We start from the raw sequence: 23,752 nt of genomic DNA on the forward strand, positions 1-23,752 counted from the left end.
CCACTTGGTGCAGCCTCTTCTTGGGGGTTGACATGTCCAGCCCCCATTTCCACGCCACAGAATGTGAGGGGCCCACGGGGTCAGGGTTACTCCAGGTTCCTGCAGCCTCCACTTTCTGAGCACCCTCTGTGGGCCGGGCCTGGAACGGCGAGGCTGGCCCTGCCCTGGGGGCTGATGTGTCTTGTGGTTCCTTGTGGGCCAGGGGGCTTCTGAGGACATCCGGCAGCCACAGGGAGCCTCGGGCACAGCCAGCTTTCCGTCCTGTTGGGAAGCCTGTTTCTGCTGTCATGCCCAAGTGGCGTCAGGAACGCCCATCTCAGTGAGTGCCAGCAGGACCCGCACTACTGTGCCACCTCTGTGGGCAGACACCGAGGCCAGGGCGGGGCTTACCCTCACGACAGTCTCCTGAGGTGTGTGGGGTCTCCTCGTTTTGCAGATGGGGAGTCTCAGGCCTCAGTGGGCTGGGCGGCTGCCAGGCTCCTCCAGGGAGGGTGACAGCTGCCACCTCTCAGAGACCTGCTGGTGCCAGGCCCAGTGCCCGGCCTGCACCTTCATCACCAGCTTCTGTTTCATGGCTCATCGTCTGGGAGGCCTGGCAGGCGTCGCCAGCCTCATGTTTCAGGGGAAGCTGAGCCTCAGGAAGGGGAAGTGCCTTGCCCTGTCCCATGGGTGGTTTCGGCCCCAGCCTCAGCCCAGGCCTTGCCCTCCCCTGCGGGAGGCTGTGGGCCAGCCCGGCCTGTTGGCCCTCAGTCCTGGTCATGGGGAAGCACTGCCCCCGCATCCCACCTCCCCATCCAGCATTGTGACTGTGACCCCGGGAAGCATTTGTGGGACTTGGCGGGGTAAGCTCACATGGTGGCTGCCGTGGCCCCTGCAGGTGGTGGTAGCTCTGGCCAGGGCATCCGGAAGGCTGGCTCCTGTTTGCAGAGTCCTGCCTCACCCTGTGACTTCGGGCAAGTCGCTTCTCTCTGCTCCACATCTCAGGACCCCGTGTGTAAAATGGGGCTAATTTTGCCCTCCTCCTAGATAAGAACACATCCAGCTGGATTTGTGGTCTGGGAATGCCCCTTCCAGGTAGTAGGGAGTGAGGGACGAGGTTGGGAGAGCCTAGGGCAGGCCAGGTGACCAGCAGGACGTGAGGAGACGCTGCCGCCCACGCTTCTGGCCCCCACCCCTGCTTGGCTCCCCATGGCCTTGTGGCAATATCCCACCTCCACTGCTTAGAGTTCCAGCTCCAGGTGACTGGGGCAGGTGACTTAGTCTCTCTCAGCCTCAGTTTCCCTGTCTGTCTAGAGGGGAGAATTGTCCCTCTTCCAAGGCAGGGCCGTGAGCGTCGGGATGACTAGCCAGCTGCTGAGAGTGCAGGGTCCGGCACAGTGTGGGCCCACTCGGGGAAGGGCACAGACCCAAGTCCCTGCCGTGGACGTTCCCAGCTGTGTGATGTTGGCTTGTGACGGAACCTCTCTGAACCTCTGTGTCCCCATCAGTTTTGAGAGTGGAATGGCAGAGAGGTGAAGTGCGGGCCTGTGGCATCTGCTTTCAGAATGAGGGATGGGGAAGAAGGGGCTGGGGACCAGGGGACTTGGAGGTGAAGAGGGACTGAAGGGCTACTAGAGACTAGGTCATCCCCTTTCAGAGCAAGCTGAGAGAGGGGAAGTGACTCACCCAAGATCACACAGCCTATGAAGGGCAGAGCTGGGATTTGAATCCAGGTCTGTGTGCCTCTAAACCACTGTCACCTGTCCCAGGAGCCAATGAGGTGAGGGTGACTCACCAACAGTTTCCTTAATCCCAGCCAGAAAGACCAGTGTGACAATCCTGCCTTGGCTGTAACCTTGGAAAGGGCAGGCCCCATGAACTCCCTAGCTCGGAGGTGGGGAGGCCAGAAGCATGTCGGGTGACTCACCTCTGGAGATCCCCAAAGCTCCTTCCCACCACGATCTCCTCTGATTCTCATGGCACACTGGACAGGAAAGCAGGGGACCCCTTCGACACGTGGGGAAATTGCATCTTCAACAGGTGGGGATTGCAGGGACAATGTAGGATGTGTGTGTGTGCCTAAGGCAAGTCTCTGGCAAATTACTGATGTATGCCTATCCATGTAGTTAGCCATGCGCCCACCCATTCATCCATCCCTCTATTCATTCATTTATCCATCCACCCATCCACTCATCCACTCATTCATTCACCCATCTACCCATCCAACCATCTATCCATCCATCCACCCAACCATCCATCCTTCCATCCATCTATCCACTCATCATCCATCCATCCATCCATCTATTCATCCACCCATTCACCCATCTATCCATCCATTCACCCACCCACCCATCCATCTACCCATCTATCCATCCATCCACCCATCTATCTAACCCTCTATCCATTCATTTCTCCACTCACCCACACACTCATCTACCCACCCATTCACCCATCCATCCATCCATCCACCCACCCATCCACTCACCCATCCATTCACCCATTTATCCATCCAACACACCCAACCTTTCACCCACCTATATTTCCATCCACCCATCCACCCCTCTATCCACTCATTTCTCTACTCATCCATACATTCATTCACCTGTCCATCCACCCATCCACTCATCCACTTATTCACTTACCCATCCAGCACCCAACAATCCATCCATCCACCCATCACCCATTCATGCATTAATCCATACATCCACCCACCCATTACCCATTCATCCACCCATCTACCCACTGATTATCCATCCACCCACCATTACCCATTCATCCACCCATCTACTCATCAATTACCCATCCCACCATCCCTCCATTCCTTCATCTACCTATCCACTCAGTCACCCACTCATCTACCCTTCATTCATCAATCCATCTATCCATCCAGCCATCTACCTTCACACTTATCCATCCGTCTGTTCCTTGTTCCTCCATTCATCCCTCCCTCCCTTTATCCATCCATCCTTCTGTCCATTCATCCACTCATCCATTCACCCATTCACCCACTCATTCATTCTCTCATCCATCCAGACGTCCACCCTCACACCCAGCCACTCATTCACACATCCATCCATCCACCCACCCATGTATTAATTCGTTCATCCATGTATTCATCCACCTACCCATTCATCCCTGCATCCATTTATCCACCCACCCATCCATCATTCATCCTTCCATCCACCCACCCATTCATTCATCCACCCACCCAGTTATTCACAACTGACTCCAGGGTTGGTGTTGGGAAGCCTCTGCAGGTGGTGGCTAGGAGTACAGACTGAGGGCCTGAATTCCCTTGTGATTGTAAGAGAATTACCACATTACCCACTTCTCTGGAATAGTCCCAACCTTGTGGGATTGTGAGGATTGTGTGAGATGATGTATAAAATGCCTGCTATGGTGTCTGGCATGCTGTAGGCACTCACTAATTGTCAGCTTTATTTTTCTCTGACACCCATCTTGTTCTGCCCTTCTCTGGTTCTGGATGGCTGCTGTGCTGTGAAGGTGCGGGGTCTCAAAGGTGCAGGCCAGAGGCCCCTCCACCTCCTGTGGGGCCCTGGGGAAGTGAGCAGAAATGTGTGTTCATGTGGTTACGTCTTACTTGTGAGCTCCTCTGAGACGAGCAGCACCGCCTGCAGTAACTTGGCTTTACTCTGTTAACTTTAGGGTGTTCTAGTGACTGGATCCTCTCCAGCTGGTGCCTGGAAAATGGCAGCCACTGCTAACTCAGCCTTGAAGACAGTACCTTGCCCGCTCAGCACCATTACGTAGAAGATAGAACTCAAGAGGTAAGAGAGAAGTCACTGAGGTGCTCCTGTGCATCTAGGCATTCCTTCCATCAGACTCTCATCTGCACACCCTTCACCCCTCCAGCCACCATGCCATTCCCCACCCATTCATCTGCTCAGCCTTCCATCCACCCACCCTTCCACCCGCCGAGCCAGTCCCTCTATCTGGTCACTCCTGTTGTCCACCCACCCATCTGTCAACCTGATTTATCCACCCATCTGCCCGGCCACCCACCTGTTGATTCAGTCACCCTTCCACCCGTCTCCTCATCCATCCCATTCAGCTGCTTAGTCCTTCACCCTTCATCTGGCTAGGGAGTATTTCCTGGGTGCCCCTCTTTACTAGGACCTGCATCAGCCTCTCTGGACCTCTGAGCTTAGTCAGAGGTGGCACGTGGGCAAGACAACTCTCACACAAAATGGGAAGTAGCTTCTGGCCTGAACAGGAAAAACCCAGTGATACAGGATCATAAAGGGTTTCATGGAGGAGGAAGGGGAGGAGGAGGAGGGGGAAGAAGAAGAGGGAGGAAGGGAGGGAGGAGAAGGGGGAGGAGGGGGAGGAGAAGGGGGAGGAGAAGGGGGAGGAGGGGGAGGAGAAGGGGAGGAGGGGGAGGAGAAGGGGGAGGAGGGGGAGGAGAAGGGGGAGGAGGGGGAGGAGGGGAGGAGGGGGAGGAGGGGAGGAGGGGGAGGAGGAGAGGGAAGGGGAGGAGGGGGAAGAGAAGGGGGGAGTGGAAGGGGAAGAAGAGAGGAGGAGAAGGGGGAGGAGGAGACTTGGTATTGTGTGCATCTGGGAAGGGTGGCCAGGGTTCAGGAGCCTTTGATGTGGGGAGGCCACCGGAGACCCTGTGAGGAAGGCCCAGGAGACAAAACTTCCAGTGCACGTGGTTTCCTGGGAAGAGATCCCAGGAAGTCAGGAAATGAAGTGAGAAAGAGAAGGAAGTAATAAAGGGCATGCCATTAATACAGTTACTGCTGGGGCACTGGCACCCACTCTGGCTGGGGAGGCCAGGGAGGCGGCGCCCACTCTTGGCCACCCCTCCCAGGGGCAGCTTTCTGGGGCCCAGTCACCTGCTCCCATCAGTCACTGATCGAAAGCTGTCCTGTCAGCATCAGCTCCCCAGCCTGCCCTCTGAGTGGCAGAGTATGCCCATGGCTAGAGAGAGCTTCTGGGCAGAAAGACACTGTGGTTGGTGTAGGAATTGAGACAGGTGGGCCTGAGGTGGTAAGGGCCCGGGATACGAGTGGGGCACCCACCACCCCATGCCCGGCACACAGGGACTCATTGCTGCTGTGTCTCTCCTCGGGCCTAGTCTGCATTTGGCATAGGCAGTCGGCATGGCATTGGACCGAGATGTTTGCGGGCCGTGGATGAGCTTGGTGCGCAGAGGCCAGCTGAGCCTCTGATGGGGAAGTTTGGCCTGGAGAGGGGATGGGCACAAGAGGTCATCATGTTTTCAGATTATGAGACCTAGGAATGCTGCCCCCCACTCTCCCCCTCCACACCAGCCTTGGCTCTCCCCAGTCAGCCAAGCTCCCTCAGTGCCACCGGGGTGCCTGGCACATCCTTGCCTCCCACTCCTGGCTCTGGCATTGCCCCCTGGGAGTGCTCCTCCTGGCTGCCCATGCCCAGCCTGGCCTTGATGTGGTCCCACATCCTTTCGCACCCTATGTGTTGGAGCAAGGACACTGGCCCAGAGCCTCAGTCTCCCCATCTGCAAAGGAAGGGCTGGGCTCTCCTGGCCCCCGTGCTGCATCTGATGAATGGTGATTGGATTAGGAAAGATTCGGAGCTGCCCTGGATGCAGTGGGTGAAGCCCTGTGGCTGAGGAGTGGTGATTGGCTGGGTGAGGCTGGAGCAGGTGCCTTGGGCGGCGGGAGTTGGGGGCAGGGGGCTGGGGATGGGCCGTGCACCAGTCTTCCCTGCACTGAGTGATCAAAGAGGGGTCTTCCGATGGTGCAGCTTGATCATGAGATAGAGTGCCCGTCTCCGAACGATGGTGAATGGCTGTGGGTTGGAGTTCTGGTGAGGGCCCTTGAACCTGTGCTTCGGAGCGCTGGTTTGTGGCAGTCTCTGTCTCATCCCCGCCTGGATTGCAGGGGCTTGGGACCAAAAGGATTGCAGCGTCGCGCACACAGTCAGGCCTCGAGTCTTGGCACTGTGGGGCACTGGTTTTGCCCTCACAGCCCAGCCTGGAAGCTTCACTCCTGAAAGGCTGTGTGACCCTCACAGTGATTCAATCTTTCTGAGCTTCCGTTTGCTCGTCTGGAAAATGGGGATGATAGTCACAGTGTGATGGCAGGGATGAAACGAATCAGTTTATTAAAGCTCTTAGAAGAGCACCTGGCAGGTAGTTAGCACTTGACAGATACTGAGCGCTGTGCTCGTGCCTCGGGAGGCGCCCCAGCTAGTTGGACGGTCTCTGCGTGGCGGGTGCGGGCGTTGGCGCCTCCCATTCTGAGTCCCTGTGTCTTAGCCTGGGTGGTGCAGGCCCCTGCACTCTTCCTTCCTGTTGGTGCTTTCTTGATGTCTGGGAATGTGGGTCCAGGCCTTGCCCTGGACTCTTCCTGGATGTCACCGAAACCTGAGAAGCCCAGGGCCTCAGGGCAGTGGGCATGGGGCATCCAGCTTTATCCGGAAGCACCTCCCAGTGACTCCTGGACCCCACCCTTAGGACATGTGGCAGCTGCCATCTGGCGTCCTCTCTAAAAGCTCCCAGCCCAGGCCCTGGTCTGTTCTTCAAGTGGCTTGGTTGCCAGGAGGCTGCGTCTGTAGGCACTGTGGCCAGCAGGAAGGCAGGCTAGCAAGGCGGCCGGGCTGGGACCAGCTTTGCCATCTCCGGGGGTCTGCCGGGTCTGCGCTGTCTCCCCACTGCCTGCTGTCTGCCTGCTGGGCTTGATTCACCGCCCCTTGGTGTTGAAACCGCCTTGTCTAGCTCAGGTAGTGTACCCCAGCGCCCCTCTCCCATTCCCCTCCCCAGCGACCCTGGGCCCCTGGCGGGCCAACCTGGGCGTCTGCGGAAGACAGTCCTAATTTTAGTAGTGAGCACCTCGTTCTGGCCCTTGAATTGCTTTGTGGCCCGGGACAAGTCTCTTTTTCTCTTTTGGACTTGGTTCTCCCATCTGTGAAATGGGGAGCTGGCCTCTGCTAAGGCCTCTTCCAGCAAAACAAATTCTCTGAGATTTCATGTCTTGTCCGATTTCACTGCATGCACCCCATTGAGCAAGAGCCAGAAAGGCCTGTGCGTCCCTGGTGGAGGATATTGTCCCACGTTTCTTAAATTGCATCCTTAAAGGCCGCATGGTTGCGTAATTTCTTGCCACACCTGTGTTTATGCAGGAGTGTTCTTGGGACATTGTTTTGCTTGTGCTGCTGGGGTTTCTATGCCAGGGTCCCCTTCTGGGTCTGTCTTTGTGGTGCTGTATTCACCAAGTGCGCAGTGAGGGGGCTCCCGGCGCCCCGGGGAGGGGCTCTCTCTCACACACAGGCACACACAGCAGAGCAGGGCCATGAGAGGCTCAGGACTGACACTCTAGGCTCCAACTCTGTCTCTTCCTGGGACAGGTGACTTTGATCCAGGTCAATTTTGGGCTTTGAGAAATTAAGGAGTGGGGCGTGAACTTGACCTTGTTGATGAATGTCAACAGAAGTGTGGGTTCCAAACCTGTATGACACCGTCTGGGCAGGTCCTGGGTGCCCAGCCCTGGTATAGATGCCAGGAGCCGTGGCAGCACCCTCACCAGCCTAGTAGCTGGCCAGTTGCGAGGCCGCCAGCTGCTTGGAACACATGCGGACCGAGCTCTCCGGCCTTTAATTCTTGCGTTTCTGTTCCTTGCAGGCCTTGAGCTGCTCAGAGCACGGGCTGGAGCAGCCATGACCCGCTGGACATCCCTTAAGGTCCCAGGGCCGCACAAATCCAGCCCCTGCCAGCTGGTGGCCTCACGCCGCTGTCTGAGTGCCCCGGCCCTGGCTGCCTCCCTCTGGAGGGTCCAGGAATCTGGGGCTAAGCCCCCTTCCCAGCACAGCCTCACGGGTGCTCCCTGCCGCCGGCTCCCTACTTCCTGGCCCAGGCAGAAGCAGTGCCCGCCATTCCAGCCTTGGGTCCCAGCTCCTCAGAATCATGGTGAGGTGGTCGGCTGCAGTGACGTTGGGGGAGGACGGCAGAGTGAGGAAGGGCGTCCCCCGCAGAGCCTGGGGGCCCCTGGTGGGAAACTGTGCTAGAGGTGGTTTAAATCTCAGCTCTCCTGCTTCATGGCTGTGTGCCCTGGTGGGAGTCACTTAGCCTCTCTGAACCTGGATGGTGGCTGCACCCCTGGGTTGTTGAGAGGATGACCTGAGAGCAGCTGCTAAAGGATCTGCCCCACGAGGCGCCCAGGACCCCCCCTGCTCTCCCTGGGTCTCTCTCAGGCGGCAGTTGCTGAGTGCTGCTTGGACTGCCAGCTAGGGGCCCAGTGACCGGGGCAGCCCCGGGAGTGTTCCATAGCCTGGCTGGGCAGGGGGCTCCACCTTCACTGTCGCTTGGGTGTTTGGAGTAGAGGTCAGAGGCTGCGCCCACTCTGAAGCCCAGAATAGCGTGGACGTGGCCAGAAGCCGGGCCACACAGATGGGGGCTGAATCCTGGCACTGCTGCCTCCTGCCCAGGGGACTGGGGCATGTCTACTCCGGCTTCTAAGCCTCCAGGTCCTTGTTTGTAAAGCAGGGTGGCCCACCCCTCCCTGGAGGGCCTGAGGCCTGCAGATGGCTGTGTGCGCCGCCCGGCCCGCGGTGGTCCCAGCCCCCCAGGACCTTCTCTTGGGGCCTCAGTGTCTTCGTAACTGAGTAACGTGGTTGCAGATGTGCCAGGGACAAAGCTCTGTGTAGCTCTGAGGTCATAGTGTGACAGGACCGGGACTTGGGGTGCAGGGTCCCCATGGGTGGGGAGGGGTGAGCCTGTCCAGCTCCTCAGTGCAGTGCTGATGCTGGAAGGCTCAGGTCTCCCTGCTTCCAGCCTAGCCCAGCCGACGCAGGCTGCCATCCAGATGCGGCTGCGGGCCAGGCGGTGCCATAGCCGCATGCTTGCAGATGCCCTGGCCTGGCACTGACAGGCCAGTGTGGGGCCTGTAGTGGGGGCAGCACAGCCTGTGTGTCCTCAGGGTGGGCACGTTGGTGTCTGAGAGCCAGCTTTGTTCTGGCTGGCATGGGCGCCTTGCTGCGGGGCCTGCCTTGGGGTGGCCCTGTGTGCATGAGTGTGTGGTAGGCTGGCCCCTAGCCAGGCACTGCCTGCAGTGAGCTGAGCACAATTCTGGGAACAGGTGACACCCCTGAGCACTGTCCAGGTGCCCGGTGATGGCCTCAAAATTTTCCTTAGAGACGCGGGAGGCAGGGGCTGTAGAGAGCCCTTGGCTGAGGTCAGCCAGGGAGACACCCACATTTGGGTGCCAGATCTTGCCCTCCTTGGCACTGCCGGTGGCCAAGAGGCTGCAAGCATGGCATGTGGGTGGACACTGCGGGGTGGGGTGCGTGGGTGTCCGGGGGGTGGTGGGACCCAGCTTGAGGTGTTCAAAGTGGGTGGCAACAGGGGTGGCAGGCCCTGTTCTAGGCCCTGGGAGGGACAAAAGGAAGCAAAATAGAAAACGTGCTGCCATTGAGGAATGGGGTCTCAAGGTGGGATGGTGAGGGAGCCCCCACTATGGTACTGTTACTGCTGCCGCCATTGTGCCCTCAGAAAGGGCAGTGCTGTGGATACAGGGGTAATGGGAAGGGGCAGGGCTGTGGATACAGGGGTGATGGGAAGGGGCAGTGCTGTGGATATAGCTGGGATGGGAAAGGGCAGTGCTGTGGATACAGTGGGGATGCGAAGGGGCAGTGCTGTGGATACAGTGAGGATGGGAAGGGGCAGTGCTGTGGATACAGTGAGGATGGGAAGGGGCAGTGCTGTGGATACAGTGAGGATGGGAAGGAGCAGTGCTGTGGATACTGCCGGGATGGGAAGGGGCAGTGCTGTGGATACAGTGGGGATGGGAAGGGGCAGTGCTGTGGATACTGCTGGGATGGGAAGGGGCAGTGCTGTGGATACAGTGAGGATGGGAAGGAGCAGTGCTGTGGATACAGTGAGGATGGGAAGGGGCAGTGCTGTGGATACAGTGAGGATGGGAAGGAGCAGTGCTGTGGATACAGTGAGGATGGGAAGGGGCAGTGCTGTGGATACAGTGAGGATGGGAAGGAGCAGTGCTGTGGATACTGCTGGGATGGGAAGGGGCAGTGCTGTGGATACAGTGAGGATGGGAAGGAGCAGTGCTGTGGATACTGCTGGGATGGGAAGGGGCAGTGCTGTGGATACAGTGAGGATGGGAAGGAGCAGTGCTGTGGATACTGCTGGGATGGGAAGGGGCAGTGCTGTGGATACAGTGAGGATGGGAAGGGGCAGTGCTGTGGATACAGTGAGGATGGGAAGGGGCAGTGCTGTGGATACAGTGAGGATGGGAAGGAGCAGTGCTGTGGATACTGCCGGGATGGGAAGGGGCAGTGCTGTGGATACAGTGGGGATGGGAAGGGGCAGTGCTGTGGATACAGTGAGGATGGGAAGGGGCAGTGCTGTGGATACAGTGAGGATGGGAAGGGGCAGTGCTGTGGATACAGTGAGGATGGGAAGGGGCAGTGCTGTGGATACAGTGAGGATGGGAAGGGGCAGTGCTGTGGATACAGTGAGGATGGGAAGGGGCAGTGCTGTGGATACAGTGAGGATGGGAAGGAGCAGTGCTGTGGATACTGCTGGGATGGGAAGGGGCAGTGCTGTGGATACAGTGAGGATGGGAAGGAGCAGTGCTGTGGATACTGCTGGGATGGGAAGGGGCAGTGCTGTGGATACAGTGAGGATGGGAAGGGGCAGTGCTGTGGATACAGTGAGGATGGGAAGGGGCAGTGCTGTGGATGCAGTGAGGATGGGAAGGAGCAGTGCTGTGGATACAGTGGGGATGGGAAGGGGCAGTGCTGTGGATACAGTGAGGATGGGAAGGGGCAGTGCTGTGGATACAGTGAGGATGGGAAGGAGCAGTGCTGTGGATACAGTGAGGATGGGAAGGGGCAGTGCTGTGGATGCAGTGAGGATGGGAAGGAGCAGTGCTGTGGATACAGTGAGGATGGGAAGGGGCAGTGCTGTGGATACAGTGAGGATGGGAAGGGGCAGTGCTGTGGATACAGTGAGGATGGGAAGGGGCAGTGCTGTGGATACAGTGAGGATGGGAAGGGGCAGTGCTGTGGATACAGTGAGGATGGGAAGGAGCAGTGCTGTGGATACAGTGAGGATGGGAAGGGGCAGTGCTGTGGATACAGTGAGGATGGGAAGGGGCAGTGCTGTGGATACAGTGAGGATGGGAAGGGGCAGTGCTGTGGATACAGTGAGGATGGGAAGGAGCAGTGCTGTGGATACAGTGAGGATGGGAAGGGGCAGTGCTGTGGATACAGAGGGGATAGGAAGGGGTAGTGCTGTGGATACTGCCGGGATGGGAAGGGGCAGTGCTGTGGATACAGGGGGGATGGGAAGGGGCAGTGCTGTGGATACAGTGGGGATGGGAAGGGGCAGTGCTGTGGATACAGGGGTGAGGGAAGGGGCAGTGCTGTGGATACAGGGGTGAGGGAAGGGGCAGTGCTGTGGATACAGGGGTGAGGGAAGGGGCAGTGCTGTGGATACAGGGGGGGATGGGAAGGAGCAGTGCTGTGGATACTGCCGGGATGGGAAGGGGCAGTGCTGTGGATACAGTGGGGATGCGAAGGGGCAGTGCTGTGGATACAGTGGGGATGGGAAGGGGCAGTGCTGTGGATACCGTGGGGATGGGAAGGGGCAGTGCTGTGGATACAGGGGTGATGGGAAGGGGCAGTGCTGTGGATACAGTGAAGATGGGAAGGGGCAGTGCTGTGGCTACAGCTAGGGTGGGAAGGGGCAGTGCTGTGAATACAGCCGGGATGCAAAGGGGCAGTGCTGTGGATACAGCCGGGATGGGAAGGAGCAGTGCTGTGAATACAGTGGGGATGGGAAGGAGCAGTGCTGTGGCTACAGCTAGGGTGGGAAGTGGCAGTGCTGTGGCTACAGCCGGGATGGGAAGGAGCAGTGCTGTGAATACAGCCGGGATGCAAAGGGGCAGTGCTGTGGATACAGCTGGGATGGGAAAGGGCAGTGCTGTGGATCCAGCGGGAGGGGGTGTCTTCCTGGGGCACAGGGAAGCCTCTGGTTCCAAGGTGGTAAGGTAGGGGCAGGATATCTGGGGGGAGGGTGTCCAGGGTGGTTTGAGGGACAGTCTAGGGCCAGGGGCTGGGGCAGGAAGGGGAGTCTGTTGGAGGAGGCTGGAAGGTGAGGTTCAAGGGGTCAGGGGCTTCCCTGTGCAGGTCCTGCGTGTCCCAGGGAGACTCTGGCATTAAGCTGGGGAGGGACAGGCACCGACTCAGCTTCCACAGGCTCTCCGAGGCTGCCATGGAGACTGGGGGGCCACAGGCAGAGGCAAAGAGGCTGGCACGGTGTCACCCAAACTGGCTAGGCAGGTACTGGTAAGATTCAGGCCTTGAGAGTCGGAGATGGGGTGGATCCTAAACAGACTCTGAAGGCAGAGCCCTCTGTGTGGGAGTAAGGTGTGGAGCTGAAGGCTTTGACTGGAGCTGCTGTGGGGACAGAGGGGTGGCCACTTGTGTGAGAAGGCAGAGTGGGGAGTTGGCTCAGGCAAGACCAGAGCATGATTGTGGGTCAATCAGGGTGGAAGCATCTTCCCGTCGTATCTGGGGGCCTTGGGATGGGGGTGGAGCAGCCCAGAGCCACCAGCCAGCCAGACACGGTCTCCTCTCTGTTGCAGGAGGCGTCCCGCCTGGAGCCAGCCTGGGGGCAAGCCAGGGCCCCCGAGCCCCCGGGATGACCGCGGCCAGCCGGGCCAACCCCTACAGCATTGTGTCATCAGAGGAGGACGGGCTGCACCTGGTCACCATGTCGGGCGCCAATGGCTTCGGCAACGGCAAGGTGCACACGCGGCGGAGGTGCCGGAACCGCTTCGTCAAGAAGAACGGCCAGTGCAACATTGAGTTCGCCAACATGGACGAGAAGTCACAGCGCTACCTGGCCGACATGTTCACCACCTGTGTGGACATCCGCTGGCGCTACATGCTGCTCATCTTCTCGCTGGCCTTCCTCGCCTCCTGGCTGCTGTTCGGCATCATCTTCTGGGTCATCGCCGTGGCCCACGGTGACCTGGAGCCGGCCGAGGGCCGTGGCCGCACGCCCTGCGTGATGCAGGTGCACGGCTTCATGGCGGCCTTCCTCTTCTCCATTGAGACGCAGACCACCATCGGCTACGGGCTGCGCTGTGTGACGGAGGAGTGCCCGGTGGCCGTCTTCATGGTGGTGGCCCAGTCCATCGTGGGCTGCATCATCGACTCCTTCATGATCGGCGCCATCATGGCCAAGATGGCGAGGCCCAAGAAGCGGGCGCAGACGCTGCTGTTCAGCCACAATGCCGTGGTGGCCCTGCGCGACGGCAAGCTCTGCCTCATGTGGCGCGTGGGCAACCTGCGCAAGAGCCACATCGTGGAGGCCCACGTGCGCGCGCAGCTCATCAAGCCGCGGGTGACCGAGGAGGGCGAGTACATCCCGCTGGACCAGATCGACATCGACGTGGGCTTCGACAAGGGCCTGGACCGCATCTTTCTGGTGTCGCCCATCACCATCCTGCACGAGATTGACGAGGCCAGCCCGCTGTTTGGCATCAGCCGGCAGGACCTGGAGACGGACGACTTTGAGATCGTGGTCATCCTGGAGGGCATGGTGGAGGCCACAGCCATGACCACCCAGGCCCGCAGCTCCTATCTGGCCAATGAGATCCTGTGGGGCCACCGCTTCGAGCCTGTGCTCTTCGAGGAGAAGAACCAGTACAAGATCGACTACTCGCACTTCCACAAGACCTATGAGGTCCCCTCGACGCCCCGCTGCAGCGCTAAGGATCTGGTGGAGAACAAGTTCCTTCTGCCCAGCGCCAACTCCTTCTGCTATGAGAATGAGCTGGCCTTCCTGAGCCGTGACGAGGAGGAGGAGGCAGACGGAGACCAGGACGGCCGAAGCCGGGACGGCCTCAGCCCCCAGGCCAGGCATGACTTTGACAGACTCCAGGCTGGCGGCGGGGCCCTGGAGCAGCGGCCCTACAGACGGGAGTCAGAGATCTGAGCCAGTCTTGGCTGACACGCAGCATCCACCCCCCGCCGGGGAGAGGCCCCGCCGTCCCTCAGGGGCCCTGGGTTTGAGCAGAACGGGCCCAGTGCCCTGGGTTGCAGACTCAGTAGCGTTTTAGTCGTTTTATGTTTCTTTGCAACAGCCTCAGGAGGTTGGCCGGAGAGGGGACAGCCAGAGCGGCAGTCCCCGGCCTCAGAGGCTATCGCAGGCTCAGGGCAAAGAAGTGGCCTCCTCGGGGGCCAGGCCTCGGGGGCCAGGGTTTCTGCCTGAAGATGGAGCTGCCACCTGCGGGGAGGCAGCTCAGCTCGATGGTGGGCCCAGCCTCTGCTGTCCAAGGCTGGCCGGCTGCGGTGCTCCTTGTTGGTTTTTAACTTGGGGAGAAACACCGGATTTCAGTTTTCTTGACCTTAGCTTGGGTGAGACTGTTTACAAAAAAAAAAAATTACCATGCGATTGAAAAAAATTTTTTTAATTCATAGGGGGCAAAAAGGACACTTAGAATTCCATGGGTCGGCCAGGATGCAGCTAGCTGGAGGCTCCAGAGGGTTTCCCGCGGCGGGACCGGCCTCTCCCCGTGTGTGTGGGCACTGCAGCTCCTGGGCATGCAGGGTGCTCGGGGACTGCACTTCGTCAAGCTCACCAGCCTGCTAGGCTCTGTTTGTGACAGAAAAATCAAGACCATGTTAACAATCATAATAAAAGCTTTCTACTCTCATTGGGGTGGTGGGTGGGGCTGGGAAGAAACTGGTTTGAGCTTTTAGAGTTTGACTTTGTACCTTAGAGATGTGTCTCAGGGCCAGCATGGGACCTGCTGTCGAGGGTTCCTCCCCCCACCCCCAATTTTCCTGTTTCGCTTCTCTCTCCATTTCTGCCCAGGCCTCCGCCCCTTCCACAGCGAGGGGCCGTTAGGAGCCATAGGCCGGGATGGCTCCTTGGGAAGGGAAGTTGGGATCCTAGGCTAGGAGGAAGCCGGCAGCCCCGTCCCCACTGGGCCCACAGTGAGTCGTGCCTTAGAGACTCCGGGTTGTCCTGTTCTTACTGGGCTCGCTCGTCTACCCCCAACCCTGTCTCACTCTGCCCCCGACCCCCATACCTCCACTGCTGCCGTTCCCACCAGCCCCTCTGTCTGCCTTGTGAAGGTGGCAGGGGCCAGACCTGCCTGACATAGGACCACATCCTGTCCCTCCCTCACCTGGGACAGCACAGCGGAGTCCAGGTGGGGCACAGCCAGACCCTGGTCAGCGTTGAATGGCAGAGGAAAGATCTTAGGAAAGGAGAGGAATCGTCACCTCCTCCCGCCAACTGAGATGACTGGAGAGTACCACACTCATTCAAAGCTGCATCAGGAACAGAATTCCAGCTTAGGCTTCTGGGGCCACTCCTCCACTGCCCTCCCCCAGGTCGAGGCACTGTGGCATCCTCATCAGGAAGAGGTTTGGGGTTCCCTTGTTGCCACTGGCCACTGGCTCTGCCACCTGATCTTGTTCTTGGCAGCTGGTCCGGGAGGGTCCGGGATGGACCCAGGCCCTTCCCAGGGCTGCGGGGAAACCTGCTCTCCACTAGCCGGGCCTCTCCAGAAGCCGGTGAGCAGACAGCCCGTGTCTCCTGCTCCAACTCTGCCCCTGAGAGCTCAGAGCCAGAAGGCACCAGGGACTCTCTGGCCCAAGTGGGGAAGTTGAGGCAGAGAGCAGCGAAGGGGTCATGCAGTGAGCAGTGGGGTGTGGGAGGCAGAGAAGGGCCAGGGGGCCTGGGGTGGAGGGGCCTGCCTCTTCCCTCTGCCTCCTCCCCTCCTTCCTGGCAGCTGAAGACTCAGCCGTGAGGACTCAGACCATGGAAGTCAAGACACCCAATCCCCGAACCCTGGGTGGGCCTGACTCAGCCTCCTGCCCCAGCTTCAGCCCCACTGTCATTTCTGACATAGAAGATTCAGCCGAGGCAGCACTTTCCTCTCGGGGTCTCCCGGGGGTGCCTCAGCTGGTTCCTGCCCCCAGGCCTGGCCCCGAAGCCTGAGGGGCTTTCTCAGCCTTAGCCCTGGATTCTGGGGTGAAGTCGGCAGGGGAGAGCTTGGTTCTCACTTCCACCCCTCTGATGGCCATGCTGAGGGACAGTGGTGACCCTGGTCACTCGGTACTGGTGTAGGGGCCTGTGCCCTTCCAGGGCTGGTGAGCCAGCCTTCTACTCTTCCGACCCAGAGCTGAGTCCGGTGGCCCCAGGCCCATCCCCTGGCCCTCTCGAGGTCTGTGCCCTCGCTGCCCAGCCCCCACCCAGCAGGAAAGCAGCCTGTCGCCTCATCTCCCACAGGCAGTCAGATGCTTGATTCTCCTGTCCTCTTTCTTCCTTCCCCTGTATTTATTTATTTACTTATTTATGGCTTGTGCTAAAGACCAAAATAGTCTCCCTCTTTAGTGCACTTGAAGCGGGAGGGCGGATGGGACGAGCCAGGAGCGAGGGAGACTTGGCCCCTGGGGAGTGCGTGTGTGAAGGCGTGTGCCCGTGTGAGCCTGTGGGCATACATGGGTGGCACACACGTGCACACTCAGCTCTTCATGCGTATGACTGGGTCAGTCATACAGGTGCGTGATCTCTCCATGTGTGTGTGTGTATGTGTGCACGTGGTTATTTCTGTCTACCCACCGGTGTGTCTGTGTGCAAGTTTCCTACAAGGGGGACTGTGAGACTGGGCACCACCTGTCAGGTTGGGCACTGGCCACAGACACTGGCACAGTTGAACCCCCCAGTCCCCGACCGTCTGTCCTGATTGCGCATGTCTGTGCCTGAGTAGAGCTCGTTTTCCCGGATGAGGTACCTAGAGGTGAGCGCATGCATCCGGCTCGTGTGTAGGTGGCTGTGTGTGCGCCCATGTGAGCCCGTGTACCTGAGTGTGTGTGTGCAGCCTGTGCGTGCTGCTCAGAGCACGGTGGCTGCCCCTGAGCCTCTACTGGTGCTGTGCTGCCCGGTCCCCGCCCAGAGGGTCCTGGGGGGCAGGGAGGAGCCACCGCTGGGAGGCCCCTGTTCAGGGTGTCTGCCCTGTGTGAGGTCATAGAATGTCAAATTATTTTAAATGGTGAAACCGGAGAATTTTCATGTTATTTTCAATACATAGCAGTATCTAAAGACGTAGGCGATGAGACTAGACCACATTAAATGCATTTTGATCTCTTTGAGGTCCCCTGTGTTGAGATGTGTTGTCTGAAGGTCCCCTGCATGGCTCCGCAGCGTGCTGGGCATCCGCCGTCTTCCTCAGCCTCCACCTTGGTGGGGGCTTCCTGGGGCTTCCTGGGGCTTCCTCGTGGGTAAGGGTGAGGCACAGTGGCAGCTGTTGGGAGAAACAGAACGCAGCCTCCTCGCAGCTCCCAGTGGTCTCCAGCAAGCACATGGGGCTTCTTCCCATGACGTCACCCCTCCCAGTGGCAGGCCCAGCCTCCTGCCTTCCTTGCTATTGCAGCGGCTCCCTCCCCAGACTGGACGGGCAACCCCTTTAGGGGCTGAGGAGGAGTGTCAGAGCATGCCAGCGTCTCCACTGAGGTGACAAGAGGAGCCTGGGGTGGGGTGGGGAAACACACATGGCCCATTTTTGGGAAACTAACTTTCATCTGTACCTTGAGGCTCAGCCTCATCAAGGTCTTCAGCAGGGGCTTGTGGGGAGAGAATTCCTTCCCTTCCCAAACTATTTCCGTGAGTGGAGAGTTCGCCACTCCTCCGCATCAGCAAAGGACCCAGGGGACCCTCTTTCTGCAGGATTTAGATGATGATTCCGGACAACCCCGGATGAGAAGCCCCCGCCCGACTCATTCCAGGTGATGGTGCCGTGCGTGGCGGGTGTGGAGCAGGGGCTTGGGGGCTAGGGCCCCGAAGGTCACCAAGGCTTCCCAGTGGGAGCTCCCTTGGGTTGGACCTGTGGTGACAGGGGGACCCTGGTGCTGGCTTGGTTTGGTGGGGACCTCCCCTCTGACTCTGGAGCCCTCCTGGGACCCCAGTAGCAGCATCTAAGCTAACTGGGGCCAAAACATGATGCCATCTGTCTCCACTCCACTCAAGCCCTCTGGGCCATTCACACAGCACTGACTGATAGGCACGGGCCCCAGGGGCATGAGGCCTTTGCTCCAGTTGGTGCTCAGCAAATATTTATTGTAGAGTCTCTAGGTGCCCTGTCCTGGCTGTGCTAATCCCGCAAAGGGCCCTGGGTCAGAACCCAGGCCACTCATTTGCTGGGGGACCTCCAGTGAATTCCTTTCCCCATCCAGCCTCAGTCTCCCCATCTGCAAAAAGAGGGTGTTCCTAAGAATGGCCAGCTGGCAGGAGAAAGAAGGAGGAGAAAGAACTCTGATGTTGTGAGTGGTCCTCGGCGGCTGCCCTCTGCTAAGGCATATTGTGCTGGCACTGCCCACCCTCCCGAGGCACCATGCTGGTTCAAGGTCACAGCAAGAATTGCACAGACCTGACCCCAGGTCTGTGTGACTTCCACACACTTCCCTGCCTTTCTAGGGGTGAAGTGAGCTCAACCCAGAATCTGCTTTAAAACAGGTAGAGCTAGGATGGGGGTGGAGAGCTTGTGAGTGTTCATTGGGCGCCTGTGAACTTGAATTTTGAGGTCTGTTCAGGCCCCACCCTTGATCTTGGATGGGCCCTTGCCAGCAGACCTCAGAGGAGCTGCTAACCTGCTCTAGAGGAGGTTGGTGGAGGGAGGCTGAGGGACTTGCTTGAGGCCCCCACAGGGTAGTTCCTCAAGCTGGGATCTAAGCCAGGCCCGAGACCCTTGGGTCAGCTGACCCAGATGCTGTCACCCTGCTGGGCACCGGACCCCTCAGGGCCTCTGCCTGATGGTGGCCAGGGCTGGGCTGTGGTCTTGGCCAGCGGAGGGATGGCCCAGCTGGGGCCTGCTCCAGACTCATCTTCACTTTGCCCTTCCTAAAACCAGCCTGCAGGGAGGACCCCCACAACTCAAGAGGAATCATAGCGGAGATCAGAGCTGCCCATGTGCTCCCCAACAGCAGTGGGGGCCCCCAAGGACACACCCCACCCCCTTCACCCCACTCTCCACCCAGCACCAGAGTGGTATTCTTACAACCAGAATTAGGCCTTGCAACCCCCTGCCTGTAACACTCCCTGGCTTCTCCCTAGCACTGGGAATAGAATCGCAGCTGCTCCCTGCCCTCTTCTCTGCGAGCCTGCCCCGTGCAGCACGCCCCTCCCTGCTCTCCCTCCCGCTCCTGCCCCTCTGCTGCGGGCACCTGCCCCTGGAGTTCCTTGGCATTCCACATGTCCCCCCATCCCAGGACCTTAGCACATGCCTTCCCTCTGCCTGACACTTTCCCCCGGGACACAGCCACTCAATTTTTGAGACTAGGCCTTCCCGGACCCAGTGTGAGGGTGGCAGATGCTCCCCCTGGAGGCGGCTGTCACCCCCAGGCTTGCTCTCTGCTGCTCTCACTGGGCTGTGAGCTCTGTGGGGCAGGGCCTGTCGTCTTGTTCTCCGCTGGTGCCCAGTGCCAGGAGCAGGGCATGGAGGAACTCCACGTGTGCTTGGATGCGAGGTGCAGGCCCCGTGGGTGTCTCTCCCACACAGAGGGCTCTGCAGGTCTTACAACCTGAGGCCCCCTTCCCACTGACCCAGCCTGAATGAGGCCCAGCCACCGGCCGCCCCAGGGGAGAGCAGCCCAACCTGGGGCAGCTGGAACTGTGAGCCAGGAACGGAGCAGGTGAGGGCTTTGTGCTAGAGGCGATTTGAGCCCATGAAGGGTCTGGGTACGCCACCCGCTTTCCTCCTCGGTGCTACCAAGAAAACACAGAAGGCGGTCCCCTCGCCCACAGCTGGACTGGAACCTGGATGGCCTGGCTTCTGGACTCTGCTCTTCACTGTTTATCACTGGATGACTCTGGGCCTCAGTTTCCCTCTATGAAACATGAGTTCCATTCATTCCTTCAGCAAGCATTTATGAGCCTCCACTGTGGGCATCAGGGGCTGGGTGGGGAGGAAGCCTGGCCCAGCAGATGCTGAACAAGGGTCTGGGCACATGTCCTCTAAAAGTGGGGATTGTGGAGCAAGGGATGGATGGGGAGAGGGTAGCAGCCGTGGCAGGAAGGAGCCAAGGAGGGACGTGGGTGCCATGGGAGCCCAGTGCTGGGGCACTCCGAGGAGCATGAAGAGGGGCAAGGGATTGTCTCCCTTAGGTGTGTGGGGGAGACGGGGGCGGAGGCAGCTGTTGCACACCTCAGTCAGTCCTTGCCTGCAGCCACCCTGGGAGGGGAGGTGGCTCCTATGGAAACAGGACGATCAGGGAAGGGTAGTGGTGAGACGGGCACTCCTCCCAAGAATGGGGATCTGGGTGGCCCCAACCATGTCCGCTGCAGCAAGGGGCTACAGAGCAGCATGCTTGGCTGGGGTGGGCGGGTCACCGAGAGCCCGAGGGCCCTGCTCAGGGCCTAGCCTCAGTCCCGTTCCGAGCCCCTCCCCGGCCTCCACCACAGCCCACCTGGGATGTCAGCCCTTGGGAGCAGGACTTTTTGTTCCTCTTTCTTCGTGGCTGGGTCCCAGCCCCAGAACTGCAAGCGCCGGCACCCTGTGGGCACTCAGGAAATCCTTAGCCGATCCAGAGTCAGCGCAGTGTGAGCTCATCCCTAGGGGGCCTGAGACCCTGTTGCAGGGCGGGGTAGGGTGGGAACCACCAGTGACTGGGAACAGGGAGGGAGGGGGCCCACAGCGGGTCCCAGGGGCTCCTCTGCACAGCTGATGCCGGAGGTGCTGGGGAGGGGGCCACACGAGCAACCCCAGCTTCGGATTAGGGACCCACTGACCAGGATCCACTGTGCTGTCAGAATAACATTTCGAAGGAAAAAAATAAAACATGAAAGGTTTGAAAGGAAATCTGCTTTATTCAAATGCAGTTACCAAAATACGAACAAATACATTGGTGATACACCAATGGTCCTGCTTCCTCACGGGCCTGCTGGCGGCCCCTGCCTCCCTGGCTGTGGTGAGCACAGCCCCTCCCAAGGGGGCCGGCAACGTCATAGGGCATGGGAATGCCTCCCAATCCGTGGGGGACAGGAAGGCAGGCACTGGGCAGTGCTCACCCTTGTCTTAAAGGAAGAAATTGCAAAACGTCTCTGAGAGTGAGGTGCAGTTGGGATGGAATCCTTCTCCTTTCCCAGTGCACGGACATGAGGCTTAGCCCCAGACCCTGAGGGAGTTCAGGGCACAGGGGCTGGGCTGGGCCAGAGTGATTTCTTGAATCGGATGCTGAACCTCGGAGTCCTCCTGCCTCCCGGCACTTCCCTCGCTTCTGCTCAGCCTGAGGGAGGACGAGGTGCTCTCCACGGAGCACCAGGACAGTCAAGGGTCTTCGCTCTGTACTTGTTTGGAGGCCGCAATGGTGGGTCGTGGGTTTTGCTCCATGGCTGTTTACAGGGCACTTCCTCCGCGCTTGGCCCAGGAGCCATAAACACTCTGAATGCCACGAACAAGCGAATAGCAGGGAATGAAAGCTGGGGGGTCCTCTTGGGCACGACCCTACACCAGTCCTTTGAGGACTCTGAAGACCTTGGCTGCCCAAACTTCTCTGTGCCTCAGTTTTCTCCTCTGTAAAATGGGGATGATAAAGTCACGGGTAAGAAGTAGGCAACTGTCTGTGACAGTGGTCGGCACGTGGGGGCTGCCTGAGCAGCACCTTTCCTCTCTTGCTGCCACGATCTGGTGGACAAACATCCCAGGCGGGGCATCGCTGGACTGGTGCTCTGTGGCTGGAGGAGAAAGGGAAGGCCAGTGGGGCTGGGCCAGTTAGAGCCAGGGAGGAGGAGCTCTTTGGGGCTGGGCTGGGATCTGCTGACTCCAGGTGTGATGGGATCAAGAAAGCCTCGACGTGTTTGACTTTCCAGGATCATTCCTGTTACCGTGTAGGTGGGCCAGGGAAGGAGGCTAAAAGTGCAGCCCAAGAAGGGGCCGAGGGAGCATCACGGCATCCAGACTGGTCTGTAGACTTGGGCTGGAGCAGCCAGGCAGATACAGAGGACTAGGGAAGAGAGGTTTGGGCGGAGCGATGGCCTCTGTGGATGCTTTAAAATGCAAACAAAGGCACAGCCACTTTGGAGGTTGGTTTGCAGTTTCTTGATAAAGTTAAATGTACCCTTGTCAGATAATCCAGCCACTTGTCAACTAGGTGCTACTCAAGAGAAATGAGACTCATGTTCACACGAAAACTTGTAAGTGGATATTTATAGCAGTTTTACTAGAAATCACCCAAACAAGGAAGTGGCCCCCATGCGCTTCACCTGGTGAGGGGGTAAGCAAGCCGTGCCCCGCCCCGCCCCGAGATGGAAGCGTCCCGAGCAGGGAGAAGGGTGGATATTGACACCTGGCACCACAGGCGTGTCCTGAAGGAAGTGGCTGAGTGGAAGGAGCCAGGCCCCACCGCTTCCTGCTGTGGGTCCCACGCATGTGCGTGGAAACTGTGAACTTGGTTGGGGGACGGAAGCACATCCACAGCTGCCAGGGGCTGGGGGTGGAGGTGTGGTTACCATGAGGGACAGGAGGCCGTTTTGGGGCTTGGCGTCGTGACGATGGCTACATGAATGTGTGCACTTTGTCAAAACTCACAGGACAGTGCAGAGCAAAGGATGAGTATAGGTAAATTATACCTCAATTTTTTTTTTTTTTTAGGCCAGGCGCGGTGGCTCACACCTGTAATCCTAGCACTTTGGGAGGCCGAGGCGGGAGGATCACGTGGTCAGGAGATCGAGACCATCCTGGCCAACATGGTGAAACCCTGTCTCTACTAAAAATACAAAAATTAGCTGGGTGTGGTGGTGCGCATCTGTAGTCCCAGCTACTTGGGAGGCTGAGGCAGGAGAATCGCTTGAACCCAGGAGGTGGAGGTTGCAGTGAGCTCGAATCACACCACTGCACTCCAGCCTGGTGAAAGAGGGAGATTCCATCTCAAAAAAAAAGGTTTTTTTTGTTTTTTTTTTTTAAAAGCGGGGAATTGGGCAGGTGCAGTGGCTCACACTTGTATTCCCAGCACTTTGGGAGACCAAGGCGAGTGGATCACCTGAGGTCAGGAGTTCGAAACCAGCCTGACCAACATGGAGAAATCCCATCTCTACTAAAAATACAAAATTAGGTGTGCGTCGTGGCACATGCCTGTAATCCCAGCTATTGGGAGGCTGAGGCAGGAGAATCGCTTAAACCTGGGAGAAGGAGGTTGCGGTGAGCCAAGATCTCACCATTGCACTCCAGCCTGGGCAACAAGAGTGAAACTCCATCTCAAAAGATAGATGGGGGTGGTGGGGGAGGAGAAAAAGAAGTTGCCACAAAATACTTGTATGTAGAGTCACCAACCTGTCTGGATTTCAGACACAGTGGAGCAGAGGTCAGGTCTGCAGGTTGAGACTGGGGGGTCACCAGCTGTGGACAGAGCCGAGAGATTAAAGACACCAGACACCCGACGCTGAGGATGCGGCGGGGCAAGGCTGGGGGAGGGCACAGGGTCAGGAGGCGTTGGGAATGACAGAGGCAAATGGACAGGAAGATTGACACACAGATAAAAAGAGACAGTTAGATGAGCAGAAGGACAGGCAGAGAGACAGACGTGGACTAATAGGCAGGCAGAAAGTGGAGGAGACAGAGACAAATATCCATTAATCGAGCAACAGGTAGACAGAAAGACAGACGCCATAAAGATAGAAAGGTGGGTAAGTGGGTGGGTGGGGCCCAAGATAGCTCTCAGGTGGACACAGACAGAAGTGCGGACAGCTGTCTCGGCTTACGAGTGCATGAACAGCCTGTCCTGAGGTTTTCAGGCACTCTTC

General features: G+C 58.7%; 1 protein-coding gene across 2 annotated transcripts in view; it reads left to right on the forward strand.

Moving 5' to 3' along the window:
* The window catches only part of KCNJ12 (potassium inwardly rectifying channel subfamily J member 12), a 44,920-nt gene extending 27,808 nt beyond the window's left edge, over positions 1-17,112 (forward strand). For both annotated transcript variants that reach the window (XM_012461783.2, XM_012461784.3), the window contains exons 2-3: positions 3,646-3,767; positions 12,585-17,112. In XM_012461783.2, coding sequence (XP_012317206.1) covers positions 12,641-13,942 — 1,302 coding nt within the window. In that variant the 5' untranslated portion in view covers positions 3,646-3,767; positions 12,585-12,640 and the 3' untranslated portion in view covers positions 13,943-17,112. The remainder of the gene's footprint in view (positions 1-3,645; positions 3,768-12,584) is intronic.
* Positions 17,113-23,752: the final 6,640 nt, after the last annotated feature.

The sequence above is a fragment of the Aotus nancymaae genome, unplaced genomic scaffold (assembly GCF_030222135.1).
Source record: "Aotus nancymaae isolate 86718 unplaced genomic scaffold, 86718_ANA_hifiasm-v0.15.2.pri h1tg000018l, whole genome shotgun sequence".
NCBI lineage: Eukaryota > Metazoa > Chordata > Mammalia > Primates > Aotidae > Aotus > Aotus nancymaae.